The 23,958-nt window shown below is 38.9% G+C and overlaps 3 protein-coding genes across 5 annotated transcripts; 1 reads left to right on the plus strand and 2 right to left on the minus strand.

The window, feature by feature from the left end:
• Window positions 1-3,005: 3,005 nt before the first annotated feature.
• On the minus strand, window positions 3,006-7,921 carry vps72a (vacuolar protein sorting 72 homolog a). 2 transcript variants are annotated; one of them, XR_004615372.1, is made up of 7 exons: window positions 7,553-7,918; window positions 5,791-5,943; window positions 5,159-5,279; window positions 4,873-5,049; window positions 4,012-4,156; window positions 3,359-3,871; window positions 3,006-3,322 (listed from the first exon to the last, which is right to left on the minus strand). XR_004615372.1 is itself a non-coding variant. In XM_034599623.1 (6 exons), the coding sequence occupies exons 1-6, from the start codon at window positions 7,667-7,669 to the stop codon at window positions 3,481-3,483; spliced, it is 1,104 nt and encodes a 367-aa protein (XP_034455514.1). In that variant the 5' UTR covers window positions 7,670-7,921; the 3' UTR covers window positions 3,006-3,480. The 2 variants fall into 2 exon arrangements, 1 of the variants encoding a protein (XP_034455514.1); XM_034599623.1 differs by having other exon boundaries at window positions 3,006-3,871; window positions 7,553-7,921.
• A 580-nt stretch (window positions 7,922-8,501) lies between these two features.
• Window positions 8,502-14,288, minus strand: LOC117770314 (leucine-rich repeat and immunoglobulin-like domain-containing nogo receptor-interacting protein 1). Of its 2 annotated transcripts, XM_034599625.1 has the most exons (3): window positions 14,049-14,288; window positions 11,131-11,207; window positions 8,502-11,016 (listed from the first exon to the last, which is right to left on the minus strand). In XM_034599625.1, the coding sequence occupies exon 3, from the start codon at window positions 10,991-10,993 to the stop codon at window positions 9,158-9,160; it is 1,836 nt and encodes a 611-aa protein (XP_034455516.1). In that variant the 5' UTR covers window positions 10,994-11,016; window positions 11,131-11,207; window positions 14,049-14,288; the 3' UTR covers window positions 8,502-9,157. The 2 variants fall into 2 exon arrangements, with proteins under 2 accessions (XP_034455516.1, XP_034455517.1); XM_034599626.1 differs by lacking the exon at window positions 14,049-14,288 and having other exon boundaries at window positions 11,131-11,298.
• A 1,806-nt stretch (window positions 14,289-16,094) lies between these two features.
• On the plus strand, window positions 16,095-23,008 carry LOC117770321 (cathepsin L1-like). Its single transcript, XM_034599633.1, has 8 exons — window positions 16,095-16,186; window positions 17,214-17,334; window positions 17,419-17,541; window positions 20,077-20,229; window positions 20,309-20,533; window positions 20,877-21,042; window positions 21,805-21,907; window positions 22,031-23,008. Exons 2-8 carry the CDS (start codon window positions 17,215-17,217, stop codon window positions 22,128-22,130), a joined length of 990 nt encoding a protein of 329 aa, XP_034455524.1. The 5' UTR covers window positions 16,095-16,186; window position 17,214; the 3' UTR covers window positions 22,131-23,008.
• The last annotated feature ends 950 nt before the right edge of the window (window positions 23,009-23,958 follow it).

The following is a 23,958-nucleotide window of genomic DNA, read 5'->3' on the forward strand; positions in this document are numbered from 1 at the left end:
GCTTGATTACAATTTGTGCTTAACCATCAAAGTCTGGGGAAATTACATGAGACATTGACTCTTTGTGTCCCCCCCCCCCCATCTTTGCAGGGGGCCGATCCCTCCACTCTGGAGTTTTGTGATTTCCAAACTGTGTGTGTAGCTGTCAGCAGAACTCATCCTCCATCGGTTTGTGGTGTTAGGTTCCGTCAGAGGGGATTTTATTCTGTCGCTCTGTGTTAAACTGTCAGGCAGATTCTCATGATTAATACAAGAGTACAGCCAGTCTGGTCTGTCATGCACATAGACTGTATGGAAAGCTGTCAACTCAGCATACAGTGCAAGCGAGGTCGGGAGTCGGACTGCCCACCAGGACGGCTTCCAGATGGCCGGTCCGCCTCTGCTCTTCACATCACCAGCACCGTTTGCATCATGATGGAGACCATGTGACTGAGTGGTGACAGAGATTTGTATCTCTTATCTTCAGCCCTGCCCTTGTTTGATCTACCCCCCCTCTCCTCAATTTTGGTAAAAAATGATAACTATGATAGAATATTCATGTTTTTGCAAATTAGGTTAAAGTAATGTATTATTCACTTATTCCTTTCAGTGGATCGGCGTCTTAATAAATGCACTGTCTATCTACAGCTGAGCTAAGTGACAGATATCCATTAACACATCCAACAACAGCCTGAGCTCTTTGAAACATGAAAGAAATCCTCCTGTGTTCCTAACTGTATATATTATGTACTATATGCTGGTTTAGCTGTTTGTATAATAGCAACAGACTTAACAACATACGTTATCTTTGTATACTAAGAGGAACTAATACAGTATATTTGACTAGAGCACAACCCATATGGCTTTTTGGGAATGATGACAACATTTGAGGAGTAAAGAATTTCTGACGCTGATATATCGGCCAACATATAAATATACATTTGGCATTGATTCCAAAGACGTCGTAATCAAACCCTTATGTCAAAGAAATATATTCGCGGTTTAATGTTTAATCTATAAACTTTAAATAAAAAAAAAAAACACAAATACACCTAAATATATAGAACTTGAATTAAAAAAATACACATCTTTTAATGTGAAATTCAAACATAAATTTGCACCTTTTTTTGCATTATTCTGTATTGGTACATATCAGCAAATACGTATATAGGTGCTTGATACCAATATGAAAATAAACGTATGTGTCCGTCAGGTTCTATTTAGAATGTTGTGTAAATAATGTCACTTCCCGAGCAGACAGACAAATGTGTTTTTAAATTTTTTGTATGTGAAATATTCGTTAAGCTTCAGCGATTAACCGTTAAATGAATGGTCGTTTTTTGATAACAAAATAAAAAGTGTTTCTAGCTTTTCAGTTTTGAGGCTTTGATGCTTTTCTTAGACGATTTTCACCATTTTATCGACGAAAATATTATTCACTTAATCAAAAATGAATACTTAGCAGATTAAAAGAATATGAACGTTAGGTGAACCTGGAGCCATTTTAATACCATCTTATTGGTTAATAAAGTGTCAGCAGCTTCTCCTGCTTCTTGCATTTGACACTTTACCATTGTGAATGCACGTCATACTCAAAGCCTGTGTAGATTATTATGGAGGATGGACATTTAGTTTCAAAGACATTCATCTTGCAACTGATTTATACTTTAAATTATAAAAAGGCAAAATTTCCATTTTCTAAATCCACGAACCAGACTACGTTTAAAGAAATATGAAGCATCCACAGTAGTTGGTCTTAGATCAGGGACGTGGATTCTAAATAAGGTCATGTAAAATGCATTTTCTCCTGAGCAGTAGAGACATAAAAGAGCTGAAGAACATCAGGCATGAAAAGGCCTGGTTACTTAAAACCGAATGAAGACGTGGCCGACTGTTTAGCGAGATGCTCTGTTGAACATCATCAGGACATTACAGGCTCAGCAGGAGAAAATATGCTCGAGTGCAGCTCGGTCCCTTTGGCAGAAATGTCAAATCAGAAATTTGGGAGCCTTCCTGCAAAAGGTAGAAATTTTCTGCCTGAACCATCTGCTGGAGGCTTCAGTGACATGAAGGCAGACGCAGCAGGACTGGTACCTGAAAAGAATTCAAGGTCATCCTCGTCCATCACGTGACCAGCTGAAGCACGAGCATCTGCTCAACCTTGATGGTTTTATCCTAATAAACACACTGTAGGTATTTTTATTGTATTTTTGAAGTGTGGATTTTACCCTCACACCCTGAAAAGCTGCTGGACAAAACCTTCACATTTTGTTTTGTTTCTCAGTGGGGTTTTATATAAAAATGAGAAAGGCTGAGATGGCCAAAAGCTGTGAGACGCTGTGAAGGGGAGTGCTCCCTTTTCGAGGGGGTCGAAAGGTCCAACGCTAGTCGAGCACTAAGTGGAGTTCAGGGTGACTCTGTTCCTCAGTGAATGAACCCTGAGAGAATAAATTAAAACTAATTGAAGGTCCTGGAAGTCCAACAGTGTTCTTTGCTGTAACACTCAAGACTGGAGCTCAGACAATTTTGACATTGAACAGAAAACAACACATTTCACCTTAATAAATCTATAATAAATGTAGTCAAATGCTTGTAAATCAGCTGTCTGGCTTATTTAGACATTATTCAATGTCATATTTCACCTAATGTCTGGAAGTTACCAATAGATGAAATTGAAGTCTTATTAAACATTAAGAAACATTGAACAAAGACATTAAAATGTCATTATTTGTCAGAAACAAACAATACAAGGTTTTCTGTATTTCAAAGCCTCTTTTAAATTTAAGCAATGAGAAATGGATGCAAGTATTTATAGCTTTAAAAAGCCTGGTCTCCTGTGAGGGTTTGGAATGAAGGAAGAAAATAAGTTTTTGGGAAATATTAAGCTCTATAGCATTCGGATTGCATTGCAGTTTTTTTGCAGTTCATTGTTGTCTGAGTCATTTCAGTCTAACTGATGTTTAAGTGTTTGATGTTCATGAAATGTGTTATAAACCAGAGTTCATAGAGAGAGTAAATATAAATTATTCAAAGTTTCAAATATTTATTTTTTTAGTTGAGACGTATGTACATTTGTAGAAACAAAATATCTGAACAGTAAAAAAAAAAAAAAAGGCAAATCATTATTTTAAAAGAATCAAAGCTGCCAAAGTGCAGATGTAAACGATGTTTGAATTCCAAAGACAAGTTGAAAGTTTACATGCGCTCAGTCTGAACTCTTACTCTTACTCACAGAGACATCACAAGTAAGACTGTTTCTGATGTTTGGGGGGAATAGACCAACTGGTTTGGTTTGACAATGTTGGTTTTTCACTGAGTTGCTGTACTGCAATGAAAACATTTCCAAAATATTACCATTTATTTTTCCAGCAACTGTAACGTAACCATCACAGTGACTCCTTGGCCCAAAAATGTCCAATGCTAATGATATTTCCCTCATGTCACACAATCCAGTGACTGTACCTGAACAAACCGATTTCCTAAACTCCTTACAAGTCCAACCTATGTTGCAACCCCACTCTGCTTGACAACCACTTTCTGACGAGCGCCCTTAGACGCTGAGGAGTCAAGTCCCGTCATCCCTCCCGAAGTGTTTGGAAATCCATGAGCGGCCACGTATTTGCGGTACGCTTCCCGGATGATGCGGAAAGCCCGTGTGTTAGCGTAGGGTATATCGGTGACCGGGTCTCGGTACAGTGCGGCCTTGTGGGTGACAGGACAAACCTCCTGGATGGGAAGCTGAGGACTAGACTGCGCGCTGTGAAGAAAGGCCGCCTCGAAGGCCTCGTCGTCACTGAAGGTGATGTAGGTACGGGAGCACAAGCCCCCGGCAGCCTGCTGGGCCGCTGTGGTGGGGTTTTGAGGTGCTGTCTGAGGAACATCTTGATCCAACCTTTGAAAAATGACAAATTGAAAAATTACATTGCTGCCGAAACATACCACGGGGCTACAAATATATATAATGAATTCCATTTTCTTCCAGTTCTTTTTTTTCGTTCAAGTCACCCACGTCTATCGTGAGCTCATACGTACCCTTCAACATCCACATTCTCCTCTTTCAGGACTGAGTGAGACACGAGGGGCATCAGGACTGAATGGTAGCGGATGGTCGGTCCCTCGAAACGCCGCTTCTTGTGGACTTGTTTCTTCTTGTCAGCCTCCAGACGCTCATAATTCTCTACATGCAGAAAGTCAAAGAAATAGGCACAATCCATGTTTTAGACTTATTGTAATTAAGTGAAAAAAATTGAGACAACTTGAGAAAAAATATGTCATATTATTACTAATTTAGTGAGAACAATGACTATTGAATTAATCATTATACAACATTTACTTTACTCGGTATTATGTCCTTGCCAAACAGATGGGCTACATGGATTCATAAATATTCTGAATAAAGTTGGTGACATCTGTTCCAACACATACTCGCATACATATTCCTCTTTACATTCATATTCTGAAATGTCTTTAGCTCTTGCACAGGATATGGAATAAACACGTCACTAACCATATCAGGTATAATGTCGGTTTATGAGGAAATATTACTCAACATACTGTTATTTCAAGGATACTTAGACTTTCAATTTGGTAAGCTAACTTTTTCTATTGTCACTTAAGCACAGTAATATTTATATATAATATTTTGCTGTATCAACCCAATTAAATGGATGTAAAGAGCAAAAATGTCACTGATGAAAGTCAGACATAGTTTTATTGAAAATCATTTATGTTATATGTTAAATGGTGTTAGCAACCCAGGTAATTACTGCTTAAAAAAGGGGTAATTTATAAAAATGTAATGTATATGCTTAAGTAAACATAAATACTTGACAAATAGTTTTACAGAAAAATATTTGTTACCAACACTCTCTTTGCTTCTGATTAATTTCTTACCTAGAGATCGAATGTTGAGCTCAGCTGTGATCTTGGCCCCAGCCAGCAGCTCCTCCTGGGTAAGGGGCCGGTCCCGATGAGCCCCTCTCCTCCTCCGAGGGGCGTCCTGACGCTCTTGCAAGCGCAGGTTGGTCTTTCTGGTGTGTTCACTGGTGGACTGTCGCACAGACTTCCGAGCTATGAAACGATTAAGGCATACAGCTCAAACAAAACCAGAGAAGAATTTTGTTTATGGGGATGCATCTGAAATTGTGTGGTTTTTGTGGGAGGTGTGTAGCCAGCTTACTTTCACTAAAATCTTGGAATTCTGGTGGAATCCTCCTTTTTAGTTCCACTTTAGTTTTCTCAGTCTTCTTCAGTTCCTCAGACGGTCTTTTGGGTTTGGGTTTCGCAACCTTTATAGGTTCCTTGAATTAAACAAAAATAAAAGCCATAGTTTTTGTACATGTATGACAAGTCAGCAAAGTCCCAACTCTCCCAACAGCAAGTTAGAAATTCTTGTGCACATAATGTGATCTAATTCAGAAGTGTGGTGGCAAAGCTAAATCAATTATCCTTCTGCTCCCATGGCTTCATTTGAAAGAATAGCATTTGGCAGCTAATTGCTCCAGTGGAGCTGCACGTGCTATTGGTTGCAGAGCAGCCACAGTAAAAAGCAGCGATAAGTGGTTCATATGTGAAATAGTGTGAAAATATACAAAAGAACACATACGCTAAGACAAATACTCAAAAGATAAAGCACAGAAAAAAATAGCTGCCAACTAACTGCTTGAAAATTTGGTTTTAGAGTTTCCATGTCTATGTTCGGAACAAAAGAAAGTCATTAATAATGCTTAGTCATTCAAAAGGTCTCATCTAAATTCATGTCCTAGTGCAGCGACTTGATTCAGAGTCTGACAGCTGCTGAAACGATGTTACCTTATAAGCTTTAGTGACAACTCGGCTTTTCCGCCGCGGCGCGTCGTCCTCCTGGTCGCTGTCTGGCTCGTCTCCTTCATCGATGTCAAAGTCACTGTCCACCTCGTCCTCCGTGTCTGAATGTTCTCCGTGGTACTCATCATCTCCTGATTCCTAAAAGGACACAAAAAATGAACAACAATTCAGTGTTAAAATAGGATTAATAGAGACTACCTGACCCCCTATAGGGTCAGTTGGGTAAAACTAAATCCCTAAAATGTCTGTTTGTAAATACAAAGTGCACAGATAGGAGAAAACCTGCATAGTAGCCTAATTGAAAGATTAAAATCATGACAACATGTGCAATCAAAACAAGCTACAGTGACTACTAAGCTGGTCACAAGTTAAAAACTGACATTATCAGTCAGACTAGCATTTTCTAAAAGTGTCAGGAGAAATGACTGAGGCATCTCAGGATTAGTTTGATCCATCAACTCTTGTCGCCCTCGGCTGAGACGAACATCAGAGCAGTCACTGTCAAATCCCCCTACACAAGGTGACCGCTGATCCAACAGCCGTTAGAGGAAAATTAGCTCGACTGCGAAATGAGGAAAACAAATCTTAAAATATAAGCCTCCGATCACATGGCTACAGTAAAGCTTGTGATGTTCTGAGACTTCATTTATCTGGAAGCCGTTATACTGTAGCTTCTCTTCTCTTTCTGGGTCTAAAGCGAGAAAGACTGACACTTTCATCCAGTCTTCAAAGATTTTTCAGATCTAAAGACGGAGTGCCAAGATATTTTGGAGTAGCGGTCATGTTTTCAAATGAATCATGTTGGCATGGCAGAGCTGACGCATGTCTCACCTAAGGGACATTTTGTAGACACTTCATTTTAGTGTGCTTTCCGTGTTAGATATATTTGTTTATGTAAATCTGATTTTTGAATGTGTTTGTATTTACTTCTCTTGGTAACACACAAGTAAAGGACACTTGACAACTCTCAGAACTGACAAAGCTAAGATGTATTTGTCCCCCTCTCAAAGTCCTGCAGACCGAGAAAGTTTTTTTTTTAAACACAGAGTTAAGTTTTATCTTCTAACACCTAAATGTCAGATGTAGGATTAACATCAGAAATTATTGCATGAACACAGTTAAAATTGAATAACCTTTAGCGATACAGAGACAAACAGAAATACATTAACACACACTCAGCTGCCAGGTTACAACGTGCACGCAGATACAAAAAAATCCTACATGTTGGTGGGATTATCTTTATGGAGACTAAAGTGAGATTATATCCGTAAAATAAATATTCAAAACACCTCATTGGGCCTCTCCCAAACAAAACAATTGCTTAATCTTATCACAATATTCCCCAAGCAATCAATATTCACTATTGATCTGCAAAGTTATTTTAATGTTTCGATTTGTGACTGTTAAGAAATGATGAGTCTGTCTGCAGAAAAATAATAATATCTTCTTTCCATAATTGACAACACACTGCTAGTGGGGGTCTTCTCCAATTCATCAAATAAAAACAATCTTAGCTAAGGTTCATGCACACATCCCTTAACCCTCTCATCATGTACTTTACATGTGTCAGGTTATCTCTTAAGGGACTAATACAGTAAATTTGAATTTAAAGTCAACTACAACCTCATAAAGACTCATATTTAACAACATCTCCCTTTGTGCTGCAGTGAAACGCCTCCAGCAGGCTGACTGGATGCTAAAGCTAACACATTAGCTCCCTCTGTGTGAATTCACTCGGCTCACTCACTTCGTTAAAGCCTCCATACGTGGTCTTGTAGAACTCGTCCTCTTCTTCTGCGTCCAGTAACTTGGACATGCGGTTCCCCGCAGTCGTCCTCGGTTCGCGATCCACCACCAGAGTCATGGCTGCAGATGTCTTACCTTCGGGTATGAATCTGGTAGCTAGCTTCGTGCTAACCTGTGTAAACTACGGGGGGGTTTATATCACTTCGTCGCTACTATCGGTGGTTACTTGATTATATGTTAGCATTGATGTTTTATATCTGTTTAATCCTCTTTAAAGTCGCGTTAAAACGATAGACAATGTTGTTGTGGTCTCAGCCAAATACAAAGCTAGTGCTAGCTGCCACTAGCCGCTGCCTTCAGAAACACTTCCGGGGCAGGGGATGTACTTCCGGCTCATGGTAAAAAAAAGTGTGTTCACAATAAAATTCACAATAAAATTGCTCTTCATTTATCATTTATTAATTTTGACTTGAAAACACAGCTTGTTAAAAACTAACATGATATTTTACCTTGTATATGTGTTTACATACTTTTATTAAACTAACGATAACAACGTAGTTCTTCCTTTGGTTCTATCGTCATGGAAACTAGTGATGGTTGATGCCTGGAGGCTGAGCTGATGTATTACCATGGCAACAACATGACTTGGCTGAACCACTTTGATGATGAACATTATGATTTTTGTTCATCATCTTATCTTAACAGGAATTAACGTAACCAACTGTCTCACACATTTTACTTTCATTTGTGTAATTTAAGTAATTTGTATTTTAGGTGTTGTGCGACTTCCTGGTGTCATATGAAAAATTACCTTGAAAATCTGCACGGTGAAAATGTTCTCAGCAGCAGCAAACAAGATATTAACTGTGCCTGATGTTTTGTGTGTGTGTGTTTGTGTGTGTGTGTGTGTGTGTGGACTGAGAACAGGAATAACGACACCACAATTTACATATTTGAAAGCACAATAAGTTTAATGTCTGCTGTTGTTTTTTTACAGAAGACACATGAAGTGATTTATTGGGGAAATAAAAACATACAAAAATACAGTGCACAGATCTGATAAAGAATGAGTACAGTAGTAAATATGCCAATATCAGAATAATAGCAAAAACAATGTAAAAACAAATGAATTACAATAGAAAAGACATGCAAGTGTTTTACAAATTAACCTTAACATAAGGTTTCTCTGTTATTTTCTTGTTTTCTAATAAGTCAATATCTATATCTATAAAACTGAAAAATTAAAGAACATAAGATAATTGAACCACACAGGCCTATGAACTGTTGTATTCTACTATTTGTGTAATGAGATTTTAAATAGTTTCTATGAATAAACCTTAACAACGGGAAATATTTGCAGCAGGCAGTCAACAAATACATTTATATATCTACATTGTGCATTTTTTATTCTATCGACTTTGGTTGTTATTTTTCCCAGAAGAGCAGAAAGCAGCAAAAAAAAATTCTTTGCAACAGAAATATTAGGTAATGTTCTCACACATACATGAAAGTATTCATTTTCAGCTACTGCGCACAAATGAACATGCTGTTAAAAATCAACTGTGATTTATTAGAATTGCTTAGAATTGACATTTTCTTTATCGACTCATATCAGTTTCATGGTAAACCTGCTTGTCTCCATATAGTTTCCTTTGCCTCCGTTACTGCTCAACACAGCACTGCGTGGCACGTATGCGATGGTGGCCGTGTGCTTTAGTTGGCCTTTGCTCTTACTCCAGAAGAACATGAAAATGAAACATACACTCACAGAACTGAAAAATGAAAGCAACCCAATGGCTGCTGCTATCAGCAAAGTCTTGACATCAAATGGGTGTTTCTGGTTTCCATTCACCCCCGGAGCGGCAGACGGGAGGGAGAACCAACCTTTAAAACGAGAGGACGATGGAAAGGCTCGGACTCGAAGGCTGACGGCCCGGCTGTCATTTCCTGCCGCATTGGACGCCACGCAGAGATAAGTGCCGCTGTCTTGAGGCTGCACATAGCGAACCTCCAACGAGCCATTAGAGAGAGTCCGTATTCTACCAGTAGGCGTTAATGGTCTTAGCAGTGGGTTTAGCCAGCTTACAGACGGCAGAGGGTCTCCTTCCACATCGCAGTAAAACACCACCGTGTGTCCCTGATCTACTTTCACTTCTTGAGGTTTGCGGTTCAGAATCTGCGGCTGGCGACAGGTGAGCAGGCCCGGGAGCTCGGCGTCAGAAAAGTCCAGGAAATTCCAGGCCTCCAGCTGGAGAGAGGTAGTGCAAGTGGGTGACTGTCCGCCAAAGTCCAGGTGCAGGCGTCTTCGCACCACCCACAGCAAACGGCAGTCGCATGCCAGTGGGTTATTATCAAGCCCCAGAGTTTTTAGGGCGTCCACTGATTGAAGAGCACCTGCCTCGAGCGTGGTGAGAAGGTTTCTAGATACATTCAGCAACTTGAAATGTGCTAGCCCCCGGAATGCTCCGATTCCGATGCGTAGCAACGATCCGCCGACCAGATGGAGCTCCTGGAGCCGCAGCAAGTCTCCAAGCAGGTTCCCGTGAATGTGAGTGATCGGATTAAAGGAAAGGTCGAGGCGTACGAGATAAACAAGATGATGCAAGGGGACGTAGGGCACGGCACTGAGGTTGCAGTGTGTGATAGTGAGGGATGTGAGGTTTAGGCCGAAGAGGCTGTTTCCTGTCAGCGTCTCCAACCAGGGGCAATGAGAAATGGCCAGCACCTTGAGGCGCACGAGATGATGGAAAGAATAGTTTGGCAGCGTGGTGAGGCCCAGGCGGTGAAAGCGAAGGCTCCTCAGCACGCCGAGCTGTGTGAGCGCCTCCGTCGGCACAGCAGTGAGGTTGCAGCCATCGATGTGCAGCTCCTGTAAACTGGTTAGTCCAGCGAAAGCTTGATGTGAGATGAAAACAAAGTCGTTATCCGCTGCTATAAGACACTGCAGGGCCGCCAAGTCACGGAAAGTGAAATCGAGGAGAACGAGGATCTCATTGCTGCTGATGTCCAGTAGCTGCAGGTTTGGCAAACCGGCAAGCGCTCCAACAGGAATAATCTTCAGGCGGTTGCGGGCCAGACGCAGCGTCAGCAGGCTTCGCAGGCCGAGAAAGGCCTCCAGTTCAACTACAGCCAGAAGATTGTCGCTTAAATCCAAGTCCAAAAGTTGTGTCAAACTCTGGAACTGCTGATGCACCAGAGTCTTTATGTTATTGTGCGTTAAGTTGAGTGTCTTAGTGTCTTGAGGGAGATCGTCAGGCACCGTGCTGAGTTGGCCGCGAGAGCAGTTCACCTCCAGCAGCTCGGCGTCGCAGCGGCAGGACTGTGGACACGGCCGGCGTGTTTCTGAGGTCAACGCCACTCCGACTGCCAACAAGTAGAGAACTCCCCAGCACAGGCGTCGGTGGAAAGAAAACGCCTCGGACATCTGGTGACGTGCCTGCATGCGAGTGAGAGAGAGAGAGGCAGTTGAGGAAAGAGTGAGAGAGGGATTCATGTCACGTCAGGAAAATTCAACTTCCTGCAACACAATAATTCAACAAACTGAAAATATGTAATACGTATTAAATGCCTTTTTCTTACCTCTCAGTGAACAGGAAGTAGCTTTTCATAACCCGACAGCTGCTGATGTTGGGCCTGTCTTCATAGACTCACAAATACTGGAGACAAAATAAGACAGGAAGGACGTTGTCAAATGTTGGAAGATGATGATGATGATGATGATGATGATGATGATGATGATGATGATGATGATGATAGCCACGAAACTTGGTAGAAAGATGTGGTATGAGTCAGGACAGAAGTCTTTCAATTTTGGAATACTTTTTTTCTAACATTGTGATATACATTATTCGACAGGTTCCTAAATTTTTCGAAGAATGGTTTGATGGAAAAATTCAGGCACATTTAGGGAACTGATATCTATGAGGTTTGTGCTCTATTAACGGCATATACATATACAAAGTTCAACTAAGCACTCCATTCTCTGGTTGTAGTTTTTTGTACCAAATATTGCTGCTGGCACCACAGACGTACAAAAAACCTCACTATATTTCAACAAGTTGTAGTTTAGTTTATGAAAAGCACACTCAACATTTTAAGTAGAGATTTTAATTTGTAGCTGTTCTGTGAGACTCAAGTCGTCTGGCTGTGATTTAACCACGATAAACCTCTAAACGTCTAAACCACCATTAATTAAATGTCTGACCTCTACAAGAGCAACACCAATCAATCAGCAGAGCTTATCCCCTTATACACAACTTTATGCAACTCTAATGATGCTACATTAGACTGACTCATCTAACAGGCCCGACGTCCTGTGGATGGTTTTTATTTCAACTTGACAGCTCTGCCGGGAATGAATCACATGAAAAGCAGGAACAGGTTGTCACGACAGATTGTCCTCTCTTGTTTGATTCATGCAGTCTGAAAGCAGAAAGAGGGAGACGGTGTAACCTTGCACCAAATGAAGCATCACACGGACTTAAATGCTCAATTATCTGCGGGTCCACAATTACTGCAAACATCATCCGTCTCCTGGACAAATTACAATATCAAAGTGGCAGCATTTCCCAGGCATTTGTTACATTGAGTATGTCATGTTTTGTTTATTAGATGTTGTGATTACAGGGAAGGCTGTTTGCAGGCAGATTTAAAAGAGCACTTTTGCCATTTTCCATTATGTTCTGCATCTTTCAGGGCAAATAGATTTGACTTATATGCAGAATAATGTAGAAGCAACATACTGATGAGGACGTGTGGTGGCATTTAAGGCTAAATATCACTCACAGCTTATACATACAAACTATACATACAAGATTTTGCTTTTATTAGATGATGGTGTAATAACGGATCAAAATTGCATTCTAATGAAATGAAATTTTTTTATGGTTTTATTGTTGCTCTTTTATCTGTTTTTTTACTGCATTGCTGAGTGTGATCTGTCTTTTCTATGATTTATCTTTCCAAATCAATTTTCTTTTGTGAAGCACCTCGCAACTTTGGTTTTGAAAGGTGCCATAGGAATAAATATTTATTATCATTACAATTATTAGTATGCTAAATATATTAAGCTTCCATTTAAGAAGGGGAAAAGGATCAATACAATAGAAACATTTTCATGACTTATATTTAACATTGTTTTAAAAGTGTCATATTTCACAAAAATCTTTTAATATTTATTTCTGCTCCAAATGTGGCCACATCAAATTTTTTTAATTTAATTTCAGCCTTTTTCAATATGCTTTATTTTCTAAAACACATAAAATAATAAAACCTCTCTTAGATTTAAGATAAAACATAAAAAATATATATTTCAGGTATATGCTCAGATCTAGAGGAACTCGAGTGAATACAAATTGTAAAAACTTTAAATACAGATTAAATCATATTGAATAAAAATAACAAGAATAATAGCATTGATATAGAAATATGACATTTCTAGGTTTAATATTATGGCTGTTTATGGAACTGCTACTTATCCAATCAACTCATTTTATTTAAACAGTTTCTAAACCCAGCACTAGGGGGCAGCAAACGCAGAAATACATCAGTGCACTAGTTTGGAGAAATGCAGGGATGTTGACCATCTGCAGGATTTTTCTGTCACTGCATCAAAGTCGACTGTGACTGTTCAAACGTTACCGTCACATATTTCATGACCATCACAATAATGAATTCCTGCGATGGTCACGTCACAGGAAATACGTAAACAGTTGATTTATTCTCATGTGGAAACAAGAATCTGAGGCAGCAGACAAACTGTAAGTCTGTAAAAAGAAATGACTAATGCAGCAGCTCCTCGGACAAAATGTGCTGTTCACATATCAGCCACCAAGAGAGCGAGAGAAGAAAGAAAAATATACATAACACCTTCTAGTGGGAAGCCACCCTCAGCTTTGGCAGCTCCCCTCACATGTTGTTGTGCAGGAGGATGCAACACTTAAAGAGCGTGTGTGGACAGAGACGATACAAGAGGACCAACAGGACGACTGACTGCAGATACATCATCAGTAGAGATATTAGGAACATTTAATATTAGTCATGTAAAGAGTGAATGTTATTTTGTGCTTTTTCTCATCCCTGCAAACTAATTTGTTTTGGCGCCACAATTATTGATTTAATTTAAATCTCCCGGTGATTTCCCACATAAATCATCTCAATTTGAAACTTGTGGCGGCCGAGGAAACTTGGTCTGACATTCAAGATGTCATCGAACAAACAGGACAGAGTGAGGCAGGAGGAAATGACCCCCCCCCCTTCGTCCTGATATTTGAATGGACCCTGTGTATTACAGTCTGACTGCTGCTGATGAAAGAAGCTGGAGTGATGGAGGCTGACTGCTCCTGAACTCCTCCGGGATCACAACGGTTGAATTGCAGTCACTTGCTGTGGCTTCACAGCTGAAGCTCAATAACTCAAATTATGTCACACAAAAAAACAACACAAAATTGCAGCAATTTTCAAGTAAAGAAGGAGGAAAATCAAGTACTGTGACTCACCGTCTCTTCACTGTGGAGGGCTTCTTGTTGTGTTTGCAGTATGTCACTTTTCCCTGCCTCAGAAAAACATCCAGATGAAACCTGCAACGTGAGAGAAACACACGCACGGTGAGAAAAACGCCTCATCCTCCCATTGTGATATTTTCCAACTGGAGGCGCTGTGATGCTGCAGCTCAGTTCCCCTGTTGCTCTGCTGTCCTCATGGCAACAACAACAATCTGGCTCTGGACGCGCAAGTGCATGCTGGGGGATTATATGCACTAGCTGCTGGACAGCATCCAACGCGCTGCGCTGGATGACAGGAGGCAGGCACAGGTCGGCCAAACGCAGAGATTTAGGGGGCAACACCAGATGGGCACGAATTTAAGAACTGACACTTAAAGAATATCTTTTATCTTTCTCTCCTTCGCAGCCGTTTGAAAGTTTGATTGTGATCTATATACTAATTTTTTTTTTTTTGTAAATTCATGGTTTAGTGCTGCAGGTTAACACAGTAATTGAACAATCAATGATCACTTGGCGGATGATGAATGAGGTGAACATTCAGTATTTAAATCAAGCCAAAATGTAGTGGACACAGGCTCTGAGGCTACAGTTATATCATTGATCAGTGATTATTAAATTAACATTACTGAAGCACTTTTCTATACAAGCTGAGATGTGTATATTATGTACATATTCTGTATTATTTTATTTTATTTTTTATTATTTTGCCTTTTTCACTTTTATTCTCTTGTCTATCTCGTACTGACTCTGCTGCTGTAACAAGTGGATTTCCCCAGTGAGGGATCAATAAAGTTTCATCTTATCTTATCTTTAGCCAATGATTATATTTCTGCAGATCCAATATGAAAACTATACAACAACAGGTTAAATACAAGTTTGGTGTCACAGACCGACAAAGCACTGAGATCAGGGGGAGAGACACAACACATGGTATCTCTATCATTATATTCATGGCATTACCACATATTTACTATTGGTGAATATATATTTTAAAAACTGTATCAGTGAAGGAACAGTCCTCTTTCCATGTAGGAATCTTTTTCAGTTACCTTATATTAATGCTGGCTGCAGATTCTATAAAAAAGTTTAAAGCAACAGAAGAACGGAAACAATCAGGTGTGTGAGTGGGACGTCCCGTCTCAGTGCTGCAGGATTATGTGAGGAGTGAGTGTGTGTGTGTCGACAGGAAAGATGCACGCTCACCACAGAAGAAGAGGCCACTGCTGAGTCAGGAACTCACCATCTGGTACCTCGGGGACGCTGTGCTCATCAGCGAATCTCCATCCAACCCCGGATTCAGGAAGAGGAGAGATCAGAGATCAACGCCAATTATACGGCCTCCACCAAATCAAAGTTCCACGTTGCATAATATCCTCCTGACGTACTATCATCCCCGTAGTGATGCCGGCTGTGGTTTCTGGGAATTTCCCTCCTGTAGATGGTGTTTTTCTGAGTTTCTCCCATATTTCAACTGGAAATCCGAAAAACGAATAGAAATGATTGCACAATTACTCATATTTTTATCTTATTATTAGTTATTTATATTATTTATTTTCTTTCTTGCTGGGAGTTGGATGATTAGATTCCTCTCTCATGATATGTAGTTTAGCGTACCTTGACATAAAGACTGGAAACGAGGGAAACAGCGAGCATGGCTTAAAATAAGACAAACAAAATTAGCATCTATCAAACTCACAATCGAGTATATTATGATCTTTTCACATCTTATTTCTTAGATCGGCACAAGAAAAAATGTGTAAAAATGATTTGTTGTGGTTTTATGGTGGTTTACGTTGCCTGACAACTTGGCAGTGACAGAAAAACAATGATCCAGGCCAGGAAATCAAGCACATGCAGTGGATAAAGTAAATAAGAATAAGATGATGCTGATATTATCAGCATCATCAGCACTAAATGTGGGGGGAAAAAACAAGAAAAACACTGTGTAAGAAAAATGAACTTCCTCTTTAAAGTGTGAAGGTGTTCTTGTCCGTTTTAACACGACTGCACTTTCTTCTTGTGGCTAAACATCCTGCTGATATTCTGCAACAAGATAGACGGTTTATTTGATGTTATGACACAACGTTGTTTGGCTTGTTTGTGCTGCAGAGAAAGACGTTGAGAGATCACAGGTTTGAATTCCTCTTGTTTGAGGAGAAGAATATTTGTGTGTCGTCTATTGTGCAGGATCAATGTGTGTTTCTGATTCTTATTGAACTGTAAAGCTCCATCTTACAGCAGCTTTGACTATATTCGATTGTTTTGCAGGATGTTGAGGTTTCAGACTCGGTTAACTGAGCCGTGCATGTACGTAGTGCTTTCATGACTGTTGATGTGTACTTGTGAATGTTTCTACTCCAGAGAGTTGGGGAGTTTAGTTTTTTACTGTCGGGATCTATTTTTTGTTTCATTTAGAATTGATTATTCCTCTTAGTTTTTTTTATTGTTTTATTGTTGTTCTTTTATCAGTTTTTTACTGCATTGCTGAGTGTGATCTGTTTTCCGATGATTTATCTTTCCAATTATATAATTTTTTTGTGAAGCACATTGCAACTCTGGTTTTGAAAGGTGCATTATAATTAATGTTTATTATCATTACTTTTATTTTTATTATCCAAAATATATTAAGCTTCCATTTAAGGAGAGGATACTATTTATATATAAATATGACATCTCTATGTTTAATATTAAGGCTGTTTATGGAACTACTACTCATCCAATCAACACATTTTATTTAAACAGTTTCTAGCGAGTGGGGGAGTTTAGTTTTTTACTGTCGGGATGGGAAATAAAATTCACTCTTCGATAGAAGATGCCAAATTACAAAAAACTTTAAAGTGTATTTTTGGCGCTTGGTCCAATTCATGACATTTTTGTCTAGAATCCTGGTTATCTGCTGTTATCTGTTAATGGTCCTTCACAAATTCCCAGTAAAGTGACGTTTGAAGTGATGTTTTTGGGAAAAACCATAAACCCTCGGAATTTAAAGCCTGTAACAAAATAATATGTTGGCAATTTTACTGGGAACATTTTTTATTTAATCAATTATATAAAAGTATATTGATGAGTCGAATAATCACATCTCTACTAAAACTCATATAGGGGGCATGATTGTGATCGCTCACATAAAGTGATCAGTTTTACTTTCTTCCTTCGCAGGATGCACATTTTGCATGTGGTGTTGCTTTTGGCCTTTCTGGTCCTCGGCCACTCTTCACCTGCTGTAGACAAGATGTGGGAGGAGTGGAAAGTCGAAAATCACAGGGTTTATGACAACGAGGTGGGACTTTTCTTTATCGATATACACACATAACAACTCCCACTGGTAGACTAGTAGTTCACACAGTCAGTGCTGATGTTTCAGATGGAGAACAGCTTCAGGAGAGCGGTGTGGGAGAAGAACATGAACCTGGTGCTGAAACACAACCAGGAGGCTTCAGAAGGAAAACACAGCTACACTTTGGGACTGAACCACCTGTCGGACATGGTACGATTCTGCTCCAACACAAACACTGATGTTTTGACTATAGGAACTTTAGACTTCTCGGTTTTGGATCATGACAGAAAGACGTGTGTTAATGTGGATAATTCATAGACTTACAGATAATAAGCTTATTATTGTCTGGATTCACATAGATACAGTTCTAATTATTAGCAAAACTATGTAGAAGGTGTGTGTTGTATTACAAATGATTTATAATAATCAAGTAAGTGTTAAATGACAAGTGCAGCACCTTTCTTGTGCTCTGTATTAATGTGGGTGTGAGGTGTTGAAATTTAGTGGTGAACGTAGGTAAAATCTGATCAAAACCTAACTCTAATATTTTGTTTTGCTTGAGCTACAAATTAAATATCTGCACAGAGTAAAATCTAATACTATCGTACTTTGATTTATCTATTTATCTATTTTTCACTTTTTGTCTAGCACAGCTTTGTGTAGTTAACTGTCTATTTTTGCTCTGTTCATCTACTTACTTAACAACAGTGAACTGAATAACTGCTTCAATACTAGAAGGGATCTCAGTGGAGCACAAACCTCCACCGAGGCCCAACAGTCTGTTTGAATCCTGAATCTGTGTCTAAATTGAACGGGTTAGTTTCTTGGCCTTCGTCCCAAACATCCACCAAGTTTCATGGAAATCTGTTTTGCAGTTTTTGCGTAATCCTGCTGAAACAAACAAATCAAACAGCCGGGTGGAAACATAATTTCCGTGGTGGAGGTAATAATCCGAGTTTACTGGCTGCAGTACTGTGCACATCCTACGACTCACATGGCTTTATGGTAACAGCTCAGGATCCAACAGTTATATAACTAAGGAAAACTAATAATCCATAACTTCATATATTCAATATAAAGGAATTTGCAGCCAAACAATGGTCAAATAACAGAACCAGAGTTTGTTCAGGACAGAAATGTGTGTGTGAGACCTCTGGTGGATACAAACTTCATGACAAACATTTAGCCAGAAGACACAATTCTCCTCACACTGTATCACCACACTGACTCATAAACTAAAGTGAATCCATTGACCTTCACTGGTACAAGGCAGAGCAACACTGTTAATCTGCATTTAAACCTGCACCATGTGGGCTTAATTTAAAGGCTTGATTTAAAGCTCAACCTATAGAACAGCTCTAATCTGACTTTATACAATCTGATTAAATTAATCCAGAAGAGGCTGCTGGGCCAATCTCGACAATCAGTAGCGTTATATGACCTACAGATCATGAGGGGAGGCAATGAAGTTACATAAATTCAAATAAAAAGTCAAATATTTATATATATAATTACTATAGGTCTGCATTTTGTTCCATATTATAATTTCTATAATTAAATAGTTGCTCTGACATCACAGTTTCAGCTACTTCAGGTCTGGCATTTAAATAAATATGGATTTAAAAGTGGGAAAAGCAATCAAGCAATTCATCGATAAAGAAATTACAATTAACTCTATTATCTCCTGATATATACAAAACAATTATGTATAGTATGTAACAAGATACAGTACAAGAAGCAATTACACATAATATTTAAAAAAAAGATATATATTGGCCGCCAGGATATTTCCTCATGTTTCAGTGTCGTCTCTTTGTTCAGATTAATACTTGACGTGTGAGGGAATGGAGAATGTGTGGAGTAAACACAAGGGGGGGGGGGGGGGGCCTTGATAAAGATGCACTGGAAGGTACCGGAAAGAGGTTGTTTTGTGTGATGAGCCTAAAGACAGCAGGAAGCCTCAGGAGAGGAGAGTGGAGGTGTGTAGGTGTGACGTGTTGACGCTGCAGGAAACTGGAAACAATGATTTGGACACATTCAGGCGTTTGGCCTCCAGTCAAAGATCCCGAAGGACGAGGTGATACAGTTTCCTTTGAGACAAATAAAGGTGTTGGGATCAATTAAAGTGGGATTATTGTCCAATCTGACAGGAGACACAGGAGGATTTTGCAGCAAAATGTAAGTGAAGTGCAGGACATAATATAATAATAATAATAATAATAATGCTGGACACAAATCAATAAAACATGTATATGACAGTATATACACGCACATTCATACAGTGCATTTGTTTGCAGCACTTTCTCTGTCATGGTTACGTCAGGAGATAACGAGGGAAACTGGGATTGAAACTTCCACCTTGTGGTTAAAGGACAACCCGCTGTACCTATGCCACAGATGGTGGTCGGTGGTTCGATCCCCGGTTTCACCAGTCTGCATTCCGAAGTGCATTGAAACCGCAGATTGCAACTGACAGTTGTGCCGACAGTGTGTGAACGACGTGTTGTAGAAAAAGCGCTGTGTATAGTAACGCTGAATGAATTTGTGTTTGAATGGGTGGATGTGACTTGTACTGTGAAGCACTTAGAGAGGTCGATGAGAAGTGCTGTAAAAATACAGTAAATACATTTAACCTGCTGATACACAATATTCCAAGAAAACAATGGGTCCAGACTTAAGTAGAGATATATATTACATTTCTGTATTATTTCCTTTCTAGTGTTTTACAGTCCTTTTTCTGTTAAGACAACCGAGGAGATCAACGAGAGGCTGAACGGTGCGAGGCCGGAGGAGGTGGATCTTCTCAGAAACGAGACATTCAAGAGAGCGAGCGGCTCAGTGGCGCCTCCGAGTGTTGACTGGAGGAAGTCGGGCCTGGTCAGTGCTGTGCAGAACCAAGTAAGAAATCAGCTGAGCACAATCTGATGAAGAACCTACGATGAGAAATGCGGTCATTATGTTTTCCTCTCTTCAAAAGGGCTTATGTGGGTCGTGCTGGGCCTTCAGCTCTATGGGGGCTCTCGAGGGGCAGATAGCGAAGCTAACCGGCGCCCTCGTCCCCCTGAGTCCACAGAACCTGGTGGACTGCAGCACCACCGACGGTAACAAAGGCTGCATTGAAGGATACCTCTCCAAAGCCTTCAACTACGTCATCCGCAACAAAGGCGTCGACTCTGACATATCTTACCCCTACGAAGCCAAGGTTGTCCTCAGAAAACACCAGGGCCACATTTTCTTTCCTCCTGAAATGCTGTTTTTTAGTTTTTGTTAGTTTTAACTTGTTTGTTTGTTGATTCTTTTGTTTTTTTATTGCAGTAATTTCCAAATATTTGATAATTTTTTACACAATAGGAATAACATTTATAACCAGTTGTTATTTTTTAGAGCTGCAAACCTGTTTTGATGTGTAAAGTGAATAATAATCCACTGAACATAATGTAGTTGCATAATGTGTGTAATTTACTGTGTAATATTGTGATGTTATATATGTTTCAACTCTATATTCATCAAATTTCTGATTTCATTCTTCTCATTTCTCTTTGTAGGACGGGAAATGTCGTTACGATGTGAAAGGAAAAGCTGGACACTGCTCTAATTTTAAAGTCCTTCCAAAAGGAAACGAGATCGCTCTGCGGGACGAGACAGCATCAGTGGGACCTGTCTCTGTGCTTGTGGACGCCAAGTTGCCGTCGTTCCACCAGTACAAAGCAGGTGAGGCTGGTTCTCATCTGAGAAAACTAAAACCCTTTATTTGTAGTGAAGTTAATCGGTCACTGTACATGAGGTTTCTGTGTAAATATAATGATTATATGACATGTACAATTATTTCACATTGACATTTCGCTTTTATTAAATCATTTTGTTTCATTTATCCTTTGTTGATTTCAGATTTGTGGAGGTATCCACTATATTAGGCAATCTGTCAAACGAGGATTAAGTATGATTTTAAAGTACAAGTAAGATTGTACTTTGTAAAATACAAATACTCTCAATATTTCTGTTTGATAAATGAAATATTTTGTGATCTTTTCCTCTGATTCTGCATTTGAAGCTCACACTGTCATTATAAAGTGGATAAATACTGTTATCTCAGCATTTATACTGTTCCCAAGTCTCTAAAGATGAATGAACCTTTGCAATATGTGAACAAATCTAAGTTTTAACTTTTATTAAGGTGGTAAGATTTATATTAAGGTCCTCTATCTATAGATAGATGTATTTTAAGTGAGGAGGATTTGGGTTATTTTAACAAGGCCTCTGTTAGTTTAGTTTGGCAAATCAAATATAATGTCTTTTCACTGGAAGTTGTCAGAACAACAGTAAGTTTACAGTTTATGAACTCATCTCTTACATTTACATCCTTAGTAAATAACTTCTGAGGCTTCACTCAATCTTCAAACTTCAAGAGGGTTTGTGACACTTGATAATTTTCTCATCAACAGTGTCATGTTACTAAACTTATGAACCTTTCAGGTATATACAACGACCCGAAATGCTCGAGCTCTGTAACTCACGCCGTCCTGGTTGTGGGCTACGGCACCGACAACGGACAAGACTACTGGCTGGTGAAAAACAGGTGACTGCTGCCTCTTATGACTGGATAGTTGAAATCCTGCCACCTTCACTCATATGTGAAAAGAAACATGTGGATCCACGTGTATGATCAATGTTGAATCCGACTCTTTTCTTATGGTTTCAGTTGGGGAACTGGATGGGGAGAGCAAGGCTACATCCGAATGGCGAGGAACAAGAATAACCTCTGCGGCATCGCCAACTTTGCAGTTTATCCAATTCTGTGAAAACGTCACCGGAATCATCTCTCAGAAGATTTCTTTTTTAAATTTAATATCAGAGACAAGATGTTTTTTTCTCTTTAAATTGCAGATGCTGTCTTGAACGTTAAAAATGAAGCAAATATCCAACAAACTAAACCAAATTTCACAAAAATTATGGTTTCTGCCATGGTGGCCTTTCTCACAGATGATTTTAATTCTTGGATGATAATCAAGAAAAAACTTGCTTTGTACTCTTTTGCATATCTCATAAGTTTTAAGTGTATTTTTGAGTTGCTGTGTTTATTTCAATGACAATGTACAAGATGTCAAATGTACCAAAGTGATTAGATAACTCTCTTGACAATGAAGAAAACATAAAAAGATAGAAATTGTTTTTTTATTTGCTGCATTTAATTTTAGTTTCATCTGATTGGTTCATAGAATTACTTGTCACCATCCTTCTACGTCTCATTTATCACATTATTCTTCCTCAGATCTCACAGTTTTTCTCTCAGCGGTGGTTCGAAGAGAAGTTTGACTTTTTCATGATTTGATTGTTGTAAAACTTCAGACTCATATTGAATCAATTGAGAACAGAAAATCAGATTGTCCTCTCTTGTTTGATTCATGCAGTCTGAAAGCAGAAAGAGGGAGACGGTGTAACCTTGCACCAAATGAAGCATCACACGGACTTAAATGCTCAATTATCTGCGGGTCCACAATTACTGCAAACATCATCCGTCTCCTGGACAAATTACAATATCAAAGTGGCAGCATTTCCCAGGCATTTGTTACATTGAGTATGTCATGTTTTGTTTATTAGATGTTGTGATTACAGGGAAGGCTGTTTGCAGGCAGATTTAAAAGACCGCTTTTGCCATTTTCCATAATGTTCTGCATCTTTCAGGGCAAATAGATTTTATTTATATGCAGAATAATGTAGCAGCAACATACTGATGAGGACGTGTGGTGGCATTTAACGCTAAATATCACTCACAGCTTATACATACAAACATCAACTGTGTAGGATTTTGCTTTTATTTGGTGATGGTTTAATAAAGAATCAAAATTGCATTTTGGTCTATTTTTCTGTTTAATTTAGAATTGATTATTCCTCTTAGTTTTTGTTATTGTTTTATTGTTGTTCTTATATCTGTTTTTTTTACTGCATTGCTGAGTGTGATCTGGCTTTTCTATGATTTGTCTTTCCAATTATATAATTATTTTGTGAACCACCTTGCAACTCTGGTTTTGAAAGGTTCCATAGAAATAAATGTTTATTATCATTACTATTATTTTTATTACGCAAAATATATTAAGCTTCCATTTAAGGAGAGGAGAAGGATCAATACAAGACAAACATTTTCATGACTCATGTTTAATATTGTTTTAAAAGTGTCATATTTCACATAAATCTTTTCATATTTATTTCTGCTCTAAATGTGGCCACATCATACATTTTTTATTTAATTTCAGGCTTTTTCAATATGTTATATTTACTCAAACACGTAAAATAAAATAAAACCTCAGAAAAAAATTGATTTAAGATACAACATTAAAATTTTATATTTCAGGTATATGCTCAGATCTAGAGGAACTGAGTGTGTACAAATAGTAAAAACTTTAAACACAGATTAAATTATATTGAATAAAAATAACAATAATAGTATTTACTACTCATCCAATCAACTAATTTTATTTAAACAGTTTCTAAACCAAACACTAGGGGGCAGCAAACGCAGAAATACATCAGTGCACTAGTTTGGAGAAATGCAGGGATGTTGACCATCTGCAGGATTTTTCTGTCACTGCATCAAAGTCGACTGTGACTGCTCAAACGTTACCGTCACAT

This window comes from Hippoglossus hippoglossus, chromosome 11 (genome assembly GCF_009819705.1).
Source record: "Hippoglossus hippoglossus isolate fHipHip1 chromosome 11, fHipHip1.pri, whole genome shotgun sequence".
Lineage (NCBI taxonomy): Eukaryota > Metazoa > Chordata > Actinopteri > Pleuronectiformes > Pleuronectidae > Hippoglossus > Hippoglossus hippoglossus.